This window comes from Sylvia atricapilla, chromosome 2, assembly GCF_009819655.1.
Source record: "Sylvia atricapilla isolate bSylAtr1 chromosome 2, bSylAtr1.pri, whole genome shotgun sequence".
Classification (NCBI taxonomy): Eukaryota; Metazoa; Chordata; class Aves; order Passeriformes; family Sylviidae; genus Sylvia; species Sylvia atricapilla.
In genome coordinates this window covers 46,916,462-46,930,845 of record NC_089141.1, presented here as the reverse complement: position 1 = coordinate 46,930,845, position 14,384 = coordinate 46,916,462, and the positions used below count along the sequence as shown (strand labels likewise).

The following is a 14,384-nucleotide window of genomic DNA, read 5'->3' as shown; positions in this document are numbered from 1 at the left end:
AGAACACTGAGCTGATACTCTTATCTAATATGACAGCATCAATATCTCACGCATCTTCACAGTGTTTGAAGGCATCATAACTAAAAACCTTAAACAGGAGAGAAGACCAAGAGAAACTGCAAATAAACTAATGAAGTAGCTTTGCAAGTGTTTATAGATTATAAAAGTGTCTCTTGTAAAATACAAGTACATGATGAAGCAGGTAGCCAAATTTGTTTGATGATAGGAATAATCCCTCGATACTTGGAAATCTTAGAAAAACAGGAAGATATGATCCCATTCAGAATTCAGAGCACAGCAGACAACAACAGAGCATAAGAGAATAAAAGGAAGAAGAGAGATACCTTTTGCAGAACTCTTAACAACTTTGATCTATGCTGTTTAACCCACTAAAGAGTATTTAGAGTAACTAAGTATGAATCAATGAGAAGGAATAACACACGATACTGTGGCTTCTGTTTGGCCACAAAAGGTTGGACTTTACACATACTATGTAGAAAGCATACCAGGAAACTCAGAATATAACAACTTAAGACAGCACCACAAGGAAAGAAACTAAGGCCCAGGAGATCTGTACAGAATGTTGAAAACTGTGGAGAAGGAACAAAGTTCATACCAAAAAAAAAAAGAAAAAAAGGAAAAGTCTAACTTGGCAAAGAGAGTAAAATGAGTGATAGACAGTGGAACAAAGGCAGAGAAAAACTGGAGGAAGAAGGAAATAAGGAAAGTCCAAAGAAGGAATCACAAGGAAAAAGAATAAAACTGAACCCATGAAAGAGGATCACAAGGAGAACAATGTGAACAGGAAGAGCATTAGCCACAAATATCTGCACTAAGGTTGCTATGTCCAACATCTGAGGATTGATTACATTGCTATGTCCCTCTTAGCAGTTATTTGTTAATTTAGACCTATGACAGGTCAAAGCTGCAGTCAGATGTTTTTCTACTTTTCCCTCAGTTTATTAGCTTATTCATCAAGACATGGTCAAATTGTGTGAGATTTCTGGTGATATCTTAGGGAGATGGAATAAGCATTGGTTTAGATATCAGTATTCATTTCACATTTTTCCCACAGAATGTAGGAATCAACAGTGTTCATGCTCTGAACCACGAAACAATCTGCTATAAAATCCCATGCATAATAAAAGCTTCTAAATAGCAACTAATTGCTACCTCGCAAGATCTTTGCTAGATTTCCCGTGCAAAATAAAAAAATCAGTACAAAAACTGAAACAACACGTTGTTGATGCTAATGAGAGTCAAAGGGCTAAATCTACATGCACAACACCAAAAACACCCACAGAGACAAAAAACAAACACTATCTTGTTTTTCTATAATTGCTGTTTTAGTAGCAGTATATTTATGGATATGAAAGCTTCTGAATTACACTTAGCTTCACTTATGGTACATTTAACAATACATATGATGTTCCACAGTAGCATACTTTCTAGGAGGGAGATAACATCTATCTTGATGATTAAATCAAATGGAAATAGTTTCCTTTGTTATAGGTAGTTTAAAGTAGTTAATAAAAGACATATTCAGTGTATGAAAATGTCAACAGAAAATAGTTACAATGTTGAACACTTCAGTTGTTTCTCAAGCTGAGAAACACCCAGTGAAGCAAGAGAAAGAACAGTCTTTTGAAAGATTAATACCCCAAAGTGCTACTGATGTGTATATAACAGTTCAAAAGAGAAGAATGAAATAACAGAGAAACCAAAAGCCATCAAGAACTACATTCTGTTTCAAGCCCTTACATTTTACCTACAGAAATGGGTTAAAAAGACAAAAAAAAAAAACCCACCTCAAAGCCAAATAACTTTATTAGAGAGGCAAAAAAATGCATTGCATAGACCAGCAGTCCATCTAGTCCAGTAAATTTTTTTAACAGTAGTAATAGGAAAGAGTACTTAGGGACACCACAAAACCTTCACTTTCTCCAGTGCTCCTCATACTCTCACAGCATTGACAAATATTACATGAGGAAATGCCAGAAGACAGACATAATTAAGGTGAGTCCTTTCAGAACGAGCAGAGTCAAGTCCTGAGGGTTTTTAGCAGAGTGAGATATCCAGGGTTACAGTGCAGAGAATGCAAGTCATGTCTGTTGACTTTTTGCTAGAAGGACATCAAACTTGTCTTCAGAGAATGCAGAACCTTGCAGAATTTTTATTTTCATCATTTATCATATGTCCAGCAGCAAAAAGTTGTTTTACCACTCTTTTACCTACTCATGATTGACATGCTTCTTAAATACTTGCTTCTAGGTATTACAAAGTTACTATAATTTGTTAAAAGCAATTTATAATAACCCTAGTTATTACACGTACAATTAGAGCCTAGCAGAATGGTAAAATTCAGTTTCATCTTAAATTGTTACAAGAACAGCTACTAAGTATCATAAAATTTTATTTTAAACTATAGTGCATTACAAAAAGCAATTCATCCTTTTCACAGTGCAACTGCACATGTTCACAAAAAAATTAACTGCAAGAACTGCAAGTACAATAAAATATTTAGAATTTTCTGTTTTATGAGACTACATGAACCAAGAAAATAAAAAAAACCCAACAAAGTATTTTTGAAAGAGCACTATACTTACCTCTGCCTATTTTACTAATTGTTCTACTTTTTTCAGATTTCTGGAGGAAGAAAGAAAAAAAAAACCAAAACAAGTAAGAATATACACAAAGCCTCAAGTATTTCTACAGAAACACACTGGGAGTCAAAGGACTCATCAGATTATAAATGTATGCATAGAGTGCATACATTTATGCAAAAACTAATATGAAAAATAAAAAAATACAAAAACTAATATGAAAAATAAAGTAAAATGTTATTAATCATCAAGAATTAAAAGAGATACCCTACATGCTTGCATACTATTACTCAGAAAATACAGTAAGAGTAAGAAAGAAAAGAGAAAGTGCTCTTCCATGACTCAATTTATACCAGAGCTCTTTAAATTACTGCTAACAATGTCTTTTTTTTATTATGTATCTCCTGAGTGGAATATGGAGCTCTACAATAAAAACACACCTTTTCAGTGTAGAAAAAAACCCAACATACTCTTTTCATTTAATATATTATCAGGCTTCTATCAAAACACAATTCTTAAAGGAAGTCTCAAATGCAACCTATATCAAGACAAATATCAAAAGGTTGCTGCACATAAAATGACTCCACTGGAATTTACTCAGGTATCACAAACATCAGGTATGTCTGCACTACCTAGAAAATTGTAGGAAGGAAAACAGTCTTCATTTGTTACACAATTTATCCCAGGTGACAGCACTCCAGTGCTTTGGTTTGTCCACATGAAAAAATCAAACTCATCTCCACTAATTGCATAAGAATGTTGTAGGATTTATCTTGGTTTCAGTGTTTTGAGACTTTCAGAGAGAAAAGCCATACATATCCTCAGTAATATGCTCATACAGAGTTTCCCTACCCTTGAGACAAGTTCTATTTTTAAATACTTAATCCCTTCCTCTTTTTTAAAATATCAGACCTATGTAATCCTTTTCACTCTACTCACATTAGATGATCTTTCCTTTGAATTTTACACTGAAATGAATAAGCTCCAACTTCCCTGATAGCCACCTGTAAAACCTTTTCAAAAATTACTGCAACTGCATCCATTCTTATGACCCTTTTCCTGCTGCCTGGGTCAATAAAGTTTAAAAGACTTCTTATAAGACTAATTTATTTTGATATCTACACAATGCTGTCATTATTTAGCACAGTAAGTCAGCATTCTAAGCTAATCTGTACCAGAAAAAAACATAGGGAGATTGATTTTCCATGCAAACAAAAACCTATATGGTTTGTGGTACACTGTGAAGAATAAGCCATATTTAAAATTACTTTTATTAAAACACAAAACAATTGTTGCCTGTTATATTCCTGTTAATATTATTTCTAAAGAAAAGGGGGGGGAAAGATAATTTGGCCTGGAGAGTTCTAGGAAGCACCTCTGACTTCATCTGAGGAAAGGTTTTGAAACTCTAAAATAGTAGGAAAGCCTTCATAAATTATATCCTATACAGGGAGGGTAACAGCTGGATTGAGACAAGATTCAACAAACAGCAACTTATTAGCAATGACAACACGATGACATGACCAAGTCTCCCAGACACTGCAGCAGATCAGCAGTTTGCAACAGGGATATTTTTCACTTAGAAAAATTACTGGAGTTATAGCAATCATAATCAAAACCAAATATTATTTAGAAATATGTACTTCTATTGTATTTGATGTCAGATCACTAGATATAAATGGCAGCTATAGATTGTAACTATTGATTCATCCCAGCTTTTTTTATTTTCCTCCCTTAAACTTCTTTTATACATACACAAAATATCTGTTACAAATATGTGCTCATATAAAAATGGTACTCAGAAGTCTATCAAAGGACATGCATGTGTACACACCTAACATTTAGTAAGCCATTTAAAGCTAGGGCTAGCTCTGACCGTTAGTTCTCCTAATCTGGTTAGTTTTAAATTTCATAGGCAAGCTTTGCTTGAGCCATGACTAGAGTGGTAACAGGTAGTAAAGCTAATTTGGCAGAGAGGCAGCCATTTCCCTCTCAATGTATTACATATTTAAAAAAAACAAGAAGAAGGAAAAGCCTGTCTTTGAATTAACAAAGGTTTTCTACTCAAAAGGCTTTTCTCAACAGCAACAGCACTAAGAACTTATATGACACAGAACAGAAAGACATCATATGAAATTTGATACTACTGAAGTCAATAATTAAAATAATCAATGGCACAGATTTTAGGCTTTCTTCTCAGGTCTATTCTAGCTTATTTCATAATGTCTGTAAAATGTTCCTGCTCTAGCAATTAAAATTTATTACCTGCAGCACTGGTAGTTCAGTCTCATCTTCTGCACCTTCAGAAACTACACTAACAGCAAAAGCTGAAAGAAAAAACAGACCTTTTTTGTATTACAGGAGCTCATCTTCACACATGATGAAGTTCTGCAGCAAAAAAATCCCAACTCCCCCAACATTCAGGTCAATTTTTTACATTAAATAATACTGTATTTGTAATAATCTTTGTGAACATGAGAGTCTGTTCTTATAAAATCTATACATTTGCTACCTGACAATTCCTACACCAACTGAAAAAAATACTCTGATATGAAGCCAATTTTTCTTGGCTTCAAGGCAAATAAATCCTTAAAAAAAAAAATCTCTTCAGTCCAGTAGCTCCCTTGATAACAGCCTGATGGGCTACCACACAGGAGACCTGCAGCCCACTGTTTCTAGGTTAAAGTTTGGATTACCAAAGCTTCTCTTGGAACTGACAGTGGCTAACAAATTTCTACCAAAAGTGAAGATGAACAGGCTTTGAATGCCATCTTTAAACAACAACTGAACTTGTAAATGTATGAGACCCAAAAAAATGTTTACAAAAAGAACAGGGACCACACAGAGCTAATCTGCACAGAAGTAGCATTATCTTAAACTATTTATAGTGGCACTACCCTTTGCATACACTTCTGGTTTGTATTTAAAAAAATATATCAGAAAACAGGTTCTGGTGTTACTTTTTTTGTTGTTGACATAGTCACTCAATTTGTCTCAGCCTGCTCATTTGTAAAAGTAGTTCCATTTAACATAAGAAAGCTTCGTTAAGGTTCCTCTTAAGAAATCTTTTTCTTAAAAGTACTATGGAGATGCAAATGAAAGCAAATTGTTACAATTTGGAAGGAATCCAAGATACTATTTACCATGGTCAAACTGATAGTTTTCTTAAAAACTGGGGTGGAAAACAGATTCAACTGGATTGTCTCGCTACAAATTTAAATTATTTATTGCTTGAAATTTACTTCAGAGTGAATTGTTAGCCATTATCCTTCCTTTGATGCACTAGAAACCTACAATATAGGGCAGCAAGACAAGGGTCTAGGGTGCCTCATCTCTGAACACCTACATCCTTACGCTCTTTCAGCTGGAGATCAAATTTCAAGTGTCCAGGAGCTGAGATTCACAGGGACATCTCAGGTCCTGATTAACCTGCATCTTAAATCACAAGACTAGCTCCAAACATCCCAAAAATCATTCTAACACAGCAGAGTCATGACGGCCATAAATCAGAATCACAGAATATTCTGAGTTGGAAGGGACCCACAACTCCTAAAGGAGTGGCCAGGGATTGAATCCATGTTATGAGCTGCAGGCTCTAATTAACTGAGCAAATCTCAAGGTCACTTTCCTCCTCTTCTCCCAGTACAACAGTATTTACAGATCCAGACCAGGAATAGCTTCCCCTACACAAACCTTCTTCTTGACACAATCCTAATTACAATATCAGCACAAAACATCCTTATTCCAGGAAATGTATTAATTATGCAGTATTAACCTGAAGAAGTGTCACCTCAAATTCAGCTTATTCACAAGCCTCATTTTCAGTTTTTAATATGCACTTGAGGAATGATACATGAAACCTAAGACAACTGTGACTGACAGGAGATGCTGCCTCTGTCACCACAGTGCACTCAATAACCCATGCCACACTGCTCCTCAGCTTTATAAAATATTAACACACATGATCCCTGAAACAAATCAAACAATAATCAGATCACCTACTTCACACCACATCTTTGAGAGCACAGATAAAGCTCTTCAGGGAATTAATTAAACAACCTACTCATCCTGGTATTACAGAACCACAGATTTGTTGAGGTTGGAAAGGATCTCTAATGGTCATTTAGTTCAACCCCCCAGAACTGGATCCTCAGGACCTTGTACAGTTAGGTTTTGATTATTTGCTAGAACAGACCCCATAAACTCTCTGAGCAACCTCTTCCAGTATTCATTCCTAGATTAAAAAAAAAAAAACAAACCAACCAACCAAACAAAAAAACCCCAAACCAAACAACAAAAGTAACAAAAACCAAAGAAAGAAGTAATTATGTTCAAACAATTTCCTGTATTTCAGTTTGTATAAACTGATTCATGTCCTGTGAAGCCCCAGAGTCTGTCCCAGTCTTCTTTATTGTATTCCATCAGGTATGTTGGAGGTCCTCCCTGAACCTTCTTTTCTCCAGGCTAAACAGCTCCAGCTCCTTTAGCCTCTCCTTGTCTGTCAGGGGTTCCAATCTATTAATAATGTTCATGGTCCTTTGCTGGACTCATTCCAGTATGTCCATGTCTCTCTTGTACTGGAGAGCCCTAGCTTGGACACAGTATCCCAGGTGTGTCACACTGTGTCAGGGTCACCTCCCTTGCCCTCCTGCCAGCACTCTTCCCCCTGCAGCTCAGAGGGCTGCTGGCCATCTTTGCACAATGGCACACTGCTGGTCCATGACCAGTTTGCTGCATGCCATGCTCCATGAAGGACTCTCAAGTCCTTCCCTGCAAAGCTGTTTCCCAGACAACGTGTCTCCCATGTGCAATGTTGTATGGGGTGCCTCCTTGTTAGGGGCAGGACTTTTTATTTCCCTTCACTGAACTCAGTTTCCCAAGTTTCCTGTCTGCTAGCTTCTCCAGCCTGCTGAGCTCCCTCTGAATGGCAGCACAACCACCTGCTGCATCAACTCCTCCTGCACACTTCGTATCCTCTGCAAATTCCCTGAGGGTGCACATCCTCCTGTCATCAATGAAACGTTAAACACTACTGGAGTCACCATGACATGCATCAGAGCCCATGAGCCCACCAAGTCAGAGAGCTTTCTATCCACAAACACAGCCCATACTTCCAACAGTTTACAACATTACAGGAGACAGGATTGAACTCAAATGCCTTGCTCAAGTTGAGATGAACAACATCCACTGTTTTCCCCACATTCATGAAAGTAGTCTGTCATCACAGAAGTCTTTTGGGTTGGTTAAGCATGACTACCCACTCATAAAACCATCGTGACTTTCTCCCAGTCACCCTCTTGGCCTTCATGTGCTTGTCTTGTCCTTCCTTGTTTGGCAGTGATCCTGAGGATTATTTGCTCCACCACCTTCCCAGGGACTGAGGTAGCACTAGCCAACTTATCCTTGCCCTCCTTGAAGATCAGGGTGATATTCTCCTAGTCTTGAGGAATCTCTCCCAGTCACTACCACCTTCAAAGATTATCAAGCCTTGCACTGACATTGTCAAACTCCACCAGCACTTGTATGTGCCTGCCATCAGGTCCTGTGGACTTCTGTATGTCCAGTTTGTTTAAAGGTTCCCTGAACCAGTCCTCCTACAGCGAGATTAACTCTTCTTTGCTCCAGACTTTCTAATGGGTTTCAAGGGCCTGGGATTTCTGAAGGTGAGTCTTAATAATATTGATCAAGGCAAAAAGGGTTCCAAGTTCCTCACCCTCTTTCATGTCTTTCTTTTAACCCTGTCCTCCATTCATAAGAAGGTCTATTATTATTTTCCCTAGTCTCCCTTTTGCTGATACACCTGCAGAGGCCCTTTTTCTTACCTTTCACAAGCTGAATCCCTCACCAAATTCAGCTCCAGGTGGGCCCTGGCTTTTCTAATGGCATACCTGGATTCTCAGACAGTGTCTCCATGTTATTCTTGGGGTGACCTGACTGTATTTCCACCTCTTGCGTGCTTCCATTTTTATGTTTGAGCTTTGCCAGGAGCTCCTGTTTGAGCATGCGGGGCTCCTGCCACCTTTGCCTGCCTTCCTGCATGTAAAGATGGATCATTATTGTAGAAGATAAACCTTGACAATCAACCATTCTGACCCTGTCACGAAGTGCAATTTCAACAGTTACACATATAATTTATTCAACAAAACAATACATGCACTGAATGCTGAAGTCTCTTGCTATATCATTATTTTTATTCCCTGTGATTTCACAAAGGCAGCTTCCCTCCTTTTCCAACAATTAAACACATTAAAATGACTCGGTATCTTTTAAATTAAATATATATATATATATATATATATATATATATATGGAAGGCTTTTTCCAGCTAATACATTTTAATAAGGCAAGAACTGTTCAGACTATTTTTAAACTACGAAGAACCATTCACAAAACAGACCCCTGAAGACACCACCAAAAAAGCCTTAAGAGTCTTCACTCAACAGTAATGAAGTTTTTCTCACACACAGACTGTATGAATTTATCTTAGCAACACTCTCTTACCTGACTAGCAAATCTGTTATGCACATCTAATTTGATAAAACAATCTTCAGAAGTCAGCTGTGGCTAACCTCGTTCTGGCTAAGCAACCTGATCTCACAGCATGGAAATAAACATCCTCTTCTAAGGATTCACTGGGAGAAGAGCAGCAGCAAAAGAACATGGTAAATTTAGCTGGCCTAAAACACATCAACAAAGGGACCACAGGGTAGGTAGAAAATACAGTGCCTTGACAAAAGTGGACAACTGCAAGACGAATTAATTCACATGCAATTCATTTCCAAGAGGTTTCTGAAAAAGATGTTCCCAGGAGCGGACCACTGACAGAAAAATTCTAACTCCAGATGCAGCTCTCCAGATGGCCAGGTCACTTGTACAACATAGGCAGAAACTATAAGTTCTCTGTGTGAAGGATATATTTTTGTTGTGTGCAAGACGTGCACAAAGAAGGATGACCTACTCCTAGGAGCTATCAGATGCTACTGTAACAAAACAGTAACTTCTCACACCCAGACATCATTATTAATTCAGACAACTGCAATAGATTTCTTTCAGTATAACTCCCTAAAACACCTATCAATGTTGGGAGCTAGAGGTACCTTTACTAAATCCAGAATTTCCTCTAGTCCTTTTCTGTGTTCTAATACAATGTAATCACACCTCAGCTGCACCACTGACCTGTCATAGAGAAAATACATTGCAAGAAGAAACTTACTAAGGTAAGATACCACAGTAACCAAAAGACCAGGGTGATTAACTGTACCATTTCTCACAAAGCTAGCCAAAGAAAAAAAAAAGGAACCAAAAAACCAAACCAAAACAAAACAACCAAAAAAACACCCACACCCACAAACAAACAAACAAACAAAAACCCAAAATAAAACCACAAAAACAAAAAAACCAACCAACCACAAAAAAAACAGCAAAGCACCATCTTAAATGCAACCTGTAATCTTGTATTTGTCACTTCATTATTTAATGCACTGTGTACTCTGAAGGTTGTTAACACACATTGTGCATTAACATCATGTCATCTGGCACAAGAAGACAGAAGCAGAACGTGTCAATTGCTAGTCCTCCCCTCCTTCTGCTAGATGGCCAAGAACTGAGGATAAGAAAAGGAAAAGAAATTTAATAAAGACTTTAAAGTTCTATATTGTCATAAATCTTACCTTTATGTCTTTTGAGAGCATGACTAAAATCCACTGGAAAAGCTAAACATTTTTGGATCCATTCAAAACCTGGACACATAATATGAGAATTGCTATTCAATTCCTTCAATTCCTATATATTTTTGCAAAGTGTTTTATTATTTCTATTAAAATTCTGATAAGTAAATAGACTTGCTTATAACACTAGAAAGTAAAACTCAGTTTTACTGAGTTATGACAATGACAATTATTCAGCAACCAAACTGCAGGAATATGTGCAAGATAGAAAAATGGATGTAAACACTGCAGCATTAAAATACAATAAGCTGTATAAATATATACAATTATATAATATCACATTTTATATGTAGAAGCAATCCTTTCTTCAGTAATACTTTTTCATGCATAAACAACTTCCAAACATTTACAATTATATGTGCTTCAAGTGCAAAGGATGTTAAAAATTGAAGAGTTAACTCTTTGCTTTCATAGACTAATCCACCTGAGAAAAGCAACACTTCTGTTATATTCCTCTTTTACGGTCTGATTCAAGGTTGGCTGACCCCACAGTCATACCAGCCACCTCTTTGAGATGTGGGTCAATTTAAATGAGCTACAAAACAGTAACAATTCTATTGACTTCATGTATGGCAAAACTGTTACTGAAAACAACCACTTCAAATAATGACAGCCAGTGATTATGTTGTACAAAGTGGAGAAAACATTTAAAATAGAATTTCTTCATACTTCTAATAATAATTTAATGAAAGGCCTATTTTTGTTTTGGTTGAGTTTCTTCCCTCTTACAAGTTTTCAAAGAACACAAGAGTCTATGGATTGACATGATTCCAGAGAAAATCTACACTGATGCTGTCAGTCAAAGAGATAGGATCTTCTGTTATGAAACAGCCTGTGAGTCCTACAAATTAGTTTTGTGTATTTATATGCAAGCTTTTATAAAATTTTTTCACTGTTGCCACCCTATCAAAGACTCCGGTCTAGCCAGATAAGAACATATTACAGATTCATCAACACAAAATGAGGGGAGAGCAGGCAGAGGAGGAAGAGGAGAGGCTGATGCAAGCAAATTTACAGCATCTGAAGCTATTCTTAAAATATAGGCAATTACTTATATTTTCCTGCACAAATGGCACATATGGGGAAGAAAGCAGCTGAAATCACCACTTCGAACCACTGGATGAGTGCTGTGTACAACACTATCTTTGTAAAAGGCAAGCAAAGACAAACAGCAGAAGAAAAAGCATCATCATGATCCCTTCTGATTGCCTAGAAGTTACACCATACAAAATCATCTGAACACATTTTCCCATTCTGTAAGCTGCCACTTGCAAACTGGAATTTATGAAATTACCTAACTACTGACAGATAAGCTATTTGCTTCTGTGGAAGGCAATCCAAATTATTTCTGGTTTTGAAGAACAAACTTACGATTCAGGCCATCTCAAAAGCATGGGTTACTTGGGAAAGGTTGGACTCTGTAATGTAATCAGTATTAAAAAAAAAAACAAAAAAAAAAAACACCACCAAAAGAAAGCCGCAATACTGCAGGAAGCTTCTGGTGAATAAATTCCATACATGCATTAATCAAGACCTACTAAACAAGAACACAAGTATTATAAATGACTTCTCTTTTTTCACACAAGTATTTCCATTTCTGCTTTCTACCTGCATGTATGTAGGTATTTATGCATGTACAATAAATACAGATACAGAAAAATCTGAATCTGCTATTCTCTGAATGTGATTATAATCTGTTTGTGATTACAAGTGCTATAGTACCTTATGGAGGAAAACTAGTCATCCCAGAAAGAACGCAATGCAGCTTTAGGAAGAGCTGTAGAGTATTAGGACTCCTCCAAAAACCAAGTGGTATCAGTGAAAGTTAAAGTGTTTGGGAGAAAAAAAACCCAAAAATATCACGGTTTTACTCTGCTGAAAACGTGATTTATTAGTACCAGATTTCCCCTGCATGATGCACTAGCCATTAGCAGTGGAAGAGCATCAAATCCAAAGGCGCACAGCACACTGAGAAGCCTGTGCTGACAAAGATGGAAATATTCAGGGAATAGAAATAATGAGAAACAGAACAGATGTAAACATTTACTTTTGTCTCTTACACTCATGCCAATAGCTCCCAACTCCAAGAGCCTGTAGCAACCCAATCGCTGATACACTACTAATTCTCCTTTCATCTTCTCCCACCTGACTAGACACATGAAAAACGTCTCTAAAACACAATGATTTATTTTTTCCTCTCGGCTGGCATTTCAGGCGGGCTGTTTTACCTTTCCCCCCGCTCCGAGCAGAACACCCCGTCAGCGCGGCGCTGCCCAGTCACCACCAGCACGAGTGCTCCGCGCTGGGCTCCGCTGTTCCCGACCCCGGGGCCGGTTTTCCCGCAGCCCCGGGGCCGGGAGGCACTGTCCCGCAGCCGGGGCCGCGAAGGGACCCCGCTCCGCCCGGCCACGCTCCCGCCCGGATCGCCAACAAACTTCGGGAACAGGGGCAGCTCGGCTCCCCGCCCGCCTCCCCGCGCGGGGCGGGACACAGCGGGCAGGAAGCGGGGCTCCGGCGCCGCTCCGAGCTCTCCGTGCCCTCCTCCCTGCCATCAGCTCCTCGGAGGGGCCGAGCGTCCCGGCTCTCCTCCCTTCACCTCGCCATGGCGTCCCGGCCCGGCCCCCGCCACTCACCCCGAGCGCGGAGCGGCGGGAGAAGGAAGACGAGGTGGGCGCAGGCAGCGAAGAGGAGCCAGCGGCTGCAGCCGGGCTCCCGAGACATCTTGGCGGGGGCCGCCGAGCCGCACGGCGCGGGGAGGAGGCGAGGGGCACGGCGCGCCCGGCTGCCCGCCTCTGCAGCAGGAGCGCGGGCGGGCGGCCTCCGGCTGGTGGCGGTGCCGCGGTCGCCGCCTGCCCGCCCTCCTCCTGCTGCCGCCGCCTTCCCCTTCCCTCCTCCCGGCAGGACCGGCCGCCAGCGCCGGCTGAGGGGGAGGCGCTCGGCGCCCGCCGCGCCCTCTGGCGGCGGCAGCGGGAGAGGCAGCGCCCTGCGGCCCCGCGGCGCTCATCACGGGACGCCCGCCGCCCCCGGGGGCCGGGAGTGAGCATCCTGCCCGAAATAATCCCGGTGGGCACGGCTCTCCTCAGCCATTAACGCTTCCTGACCAGCCCTTAGGATGGGCTGGCCGGGAGGTGGTGGCGGCTTTGGAGGTGCTTGAGGGAAGACTGGACGTGGCGCTCAGTGCCGTGGTGTGGTTGACGCGGTGTTCAGTCATGGGTTGGACTCGGTGATCGCAGAGGTCTTTTCCAACCTAATTGTGTCTGTTATTCTATGAAGTGTTACCCAGCACTCCCAACAGGAACCTCATCCACCAAAGCAAGGGACCTAACTCATCTCTAAAACAACCCTCACAATCCCTTACTCAAGGGAGCACATGGCACCTTCAGACAGCCTTTCCTAAACTACCTGCGGGGACACGGGGTGCAGCGTGATGTACAGGTATGTGACCTGGAGCACAGTCTTGGCACAGGAGGCTCCACGGCTAAAATGACTCACCCTATTTGGCTAAAGAAATGCAGACCTGGAGCTGCACAAAACTGGCTTTAGGGGTAACACAGAGGACAAAGTAGAGTCTAACATGTATATATGTCACAATACAGAGAGTAAATTCAGATATAACAGAGCCACAGACCAGTGAAGAAAGACAAAGTGTGTGAAACCTTGTTAGCAAACAAAAAATGACCCAACACATTTGGGTCATTTTTTGTGAATCCTGGCACAAGGAAGAAGAAACTATCCACAGCAATGTCAGATTTGTCCCAGTGAAGCACTCCACTCGCTTACTGTAAGTGCCCCCATACACCCCAGAATTAAACTGCTGTCCTTCAGGCCCACAGAAGCCACAGAAAGACAAGGAGTGATAGGACTAGAAACTCAGCAGTGTGTAGATAATTTTCAGTGCAATGTTATTTTTTTCCTGTAACAATTAGATATGTATTAATAATTATTAATTAATTAATAATTATTAATAATTTGAATTATAATAAATTTGAATATTATAAATTTGAAATTCTATGATTGTTAGAATTTCAAATTTAAACTATGGTAGCAAGAAACA

The 14,384-nt window shown here is 39.8% G+C and overlaps 1 protein-coding gene across 1 annotated transcript in view; it reads right to left on the bottom strand.

The window, feature by feature from the left end:
- Positions 1–13,208, bottom strand: part of B3GLCT (beta 3-glucosyltransferase) — a 47,793-nt gene extending 34,585 nt beyond the window's left edge. The window contains exons 1-3 of the mRNA XM_066313147.1: positions 12,964–13,208; positions 4,869–4,930; positions 2,607–2,646 (exon numbers count right to left, since the gene is read on the bottom strand). Coding sequence (XP_066169244.1) covers positions 2,607–2,646; positions 4,869–4,930; positions 12,964–13,051 — 190 coding nt within the window. The 5' untranslated portion in view covers positions 13,052–13,208. The remainder of the gene's footprint in view (positions 1–2,606; positions 2,647–4,868; positions 4,931–12,963) is intronic.
- Between the last annotated feature and the right edge of the window lie 1,176 nt (positions 13,209–14,384).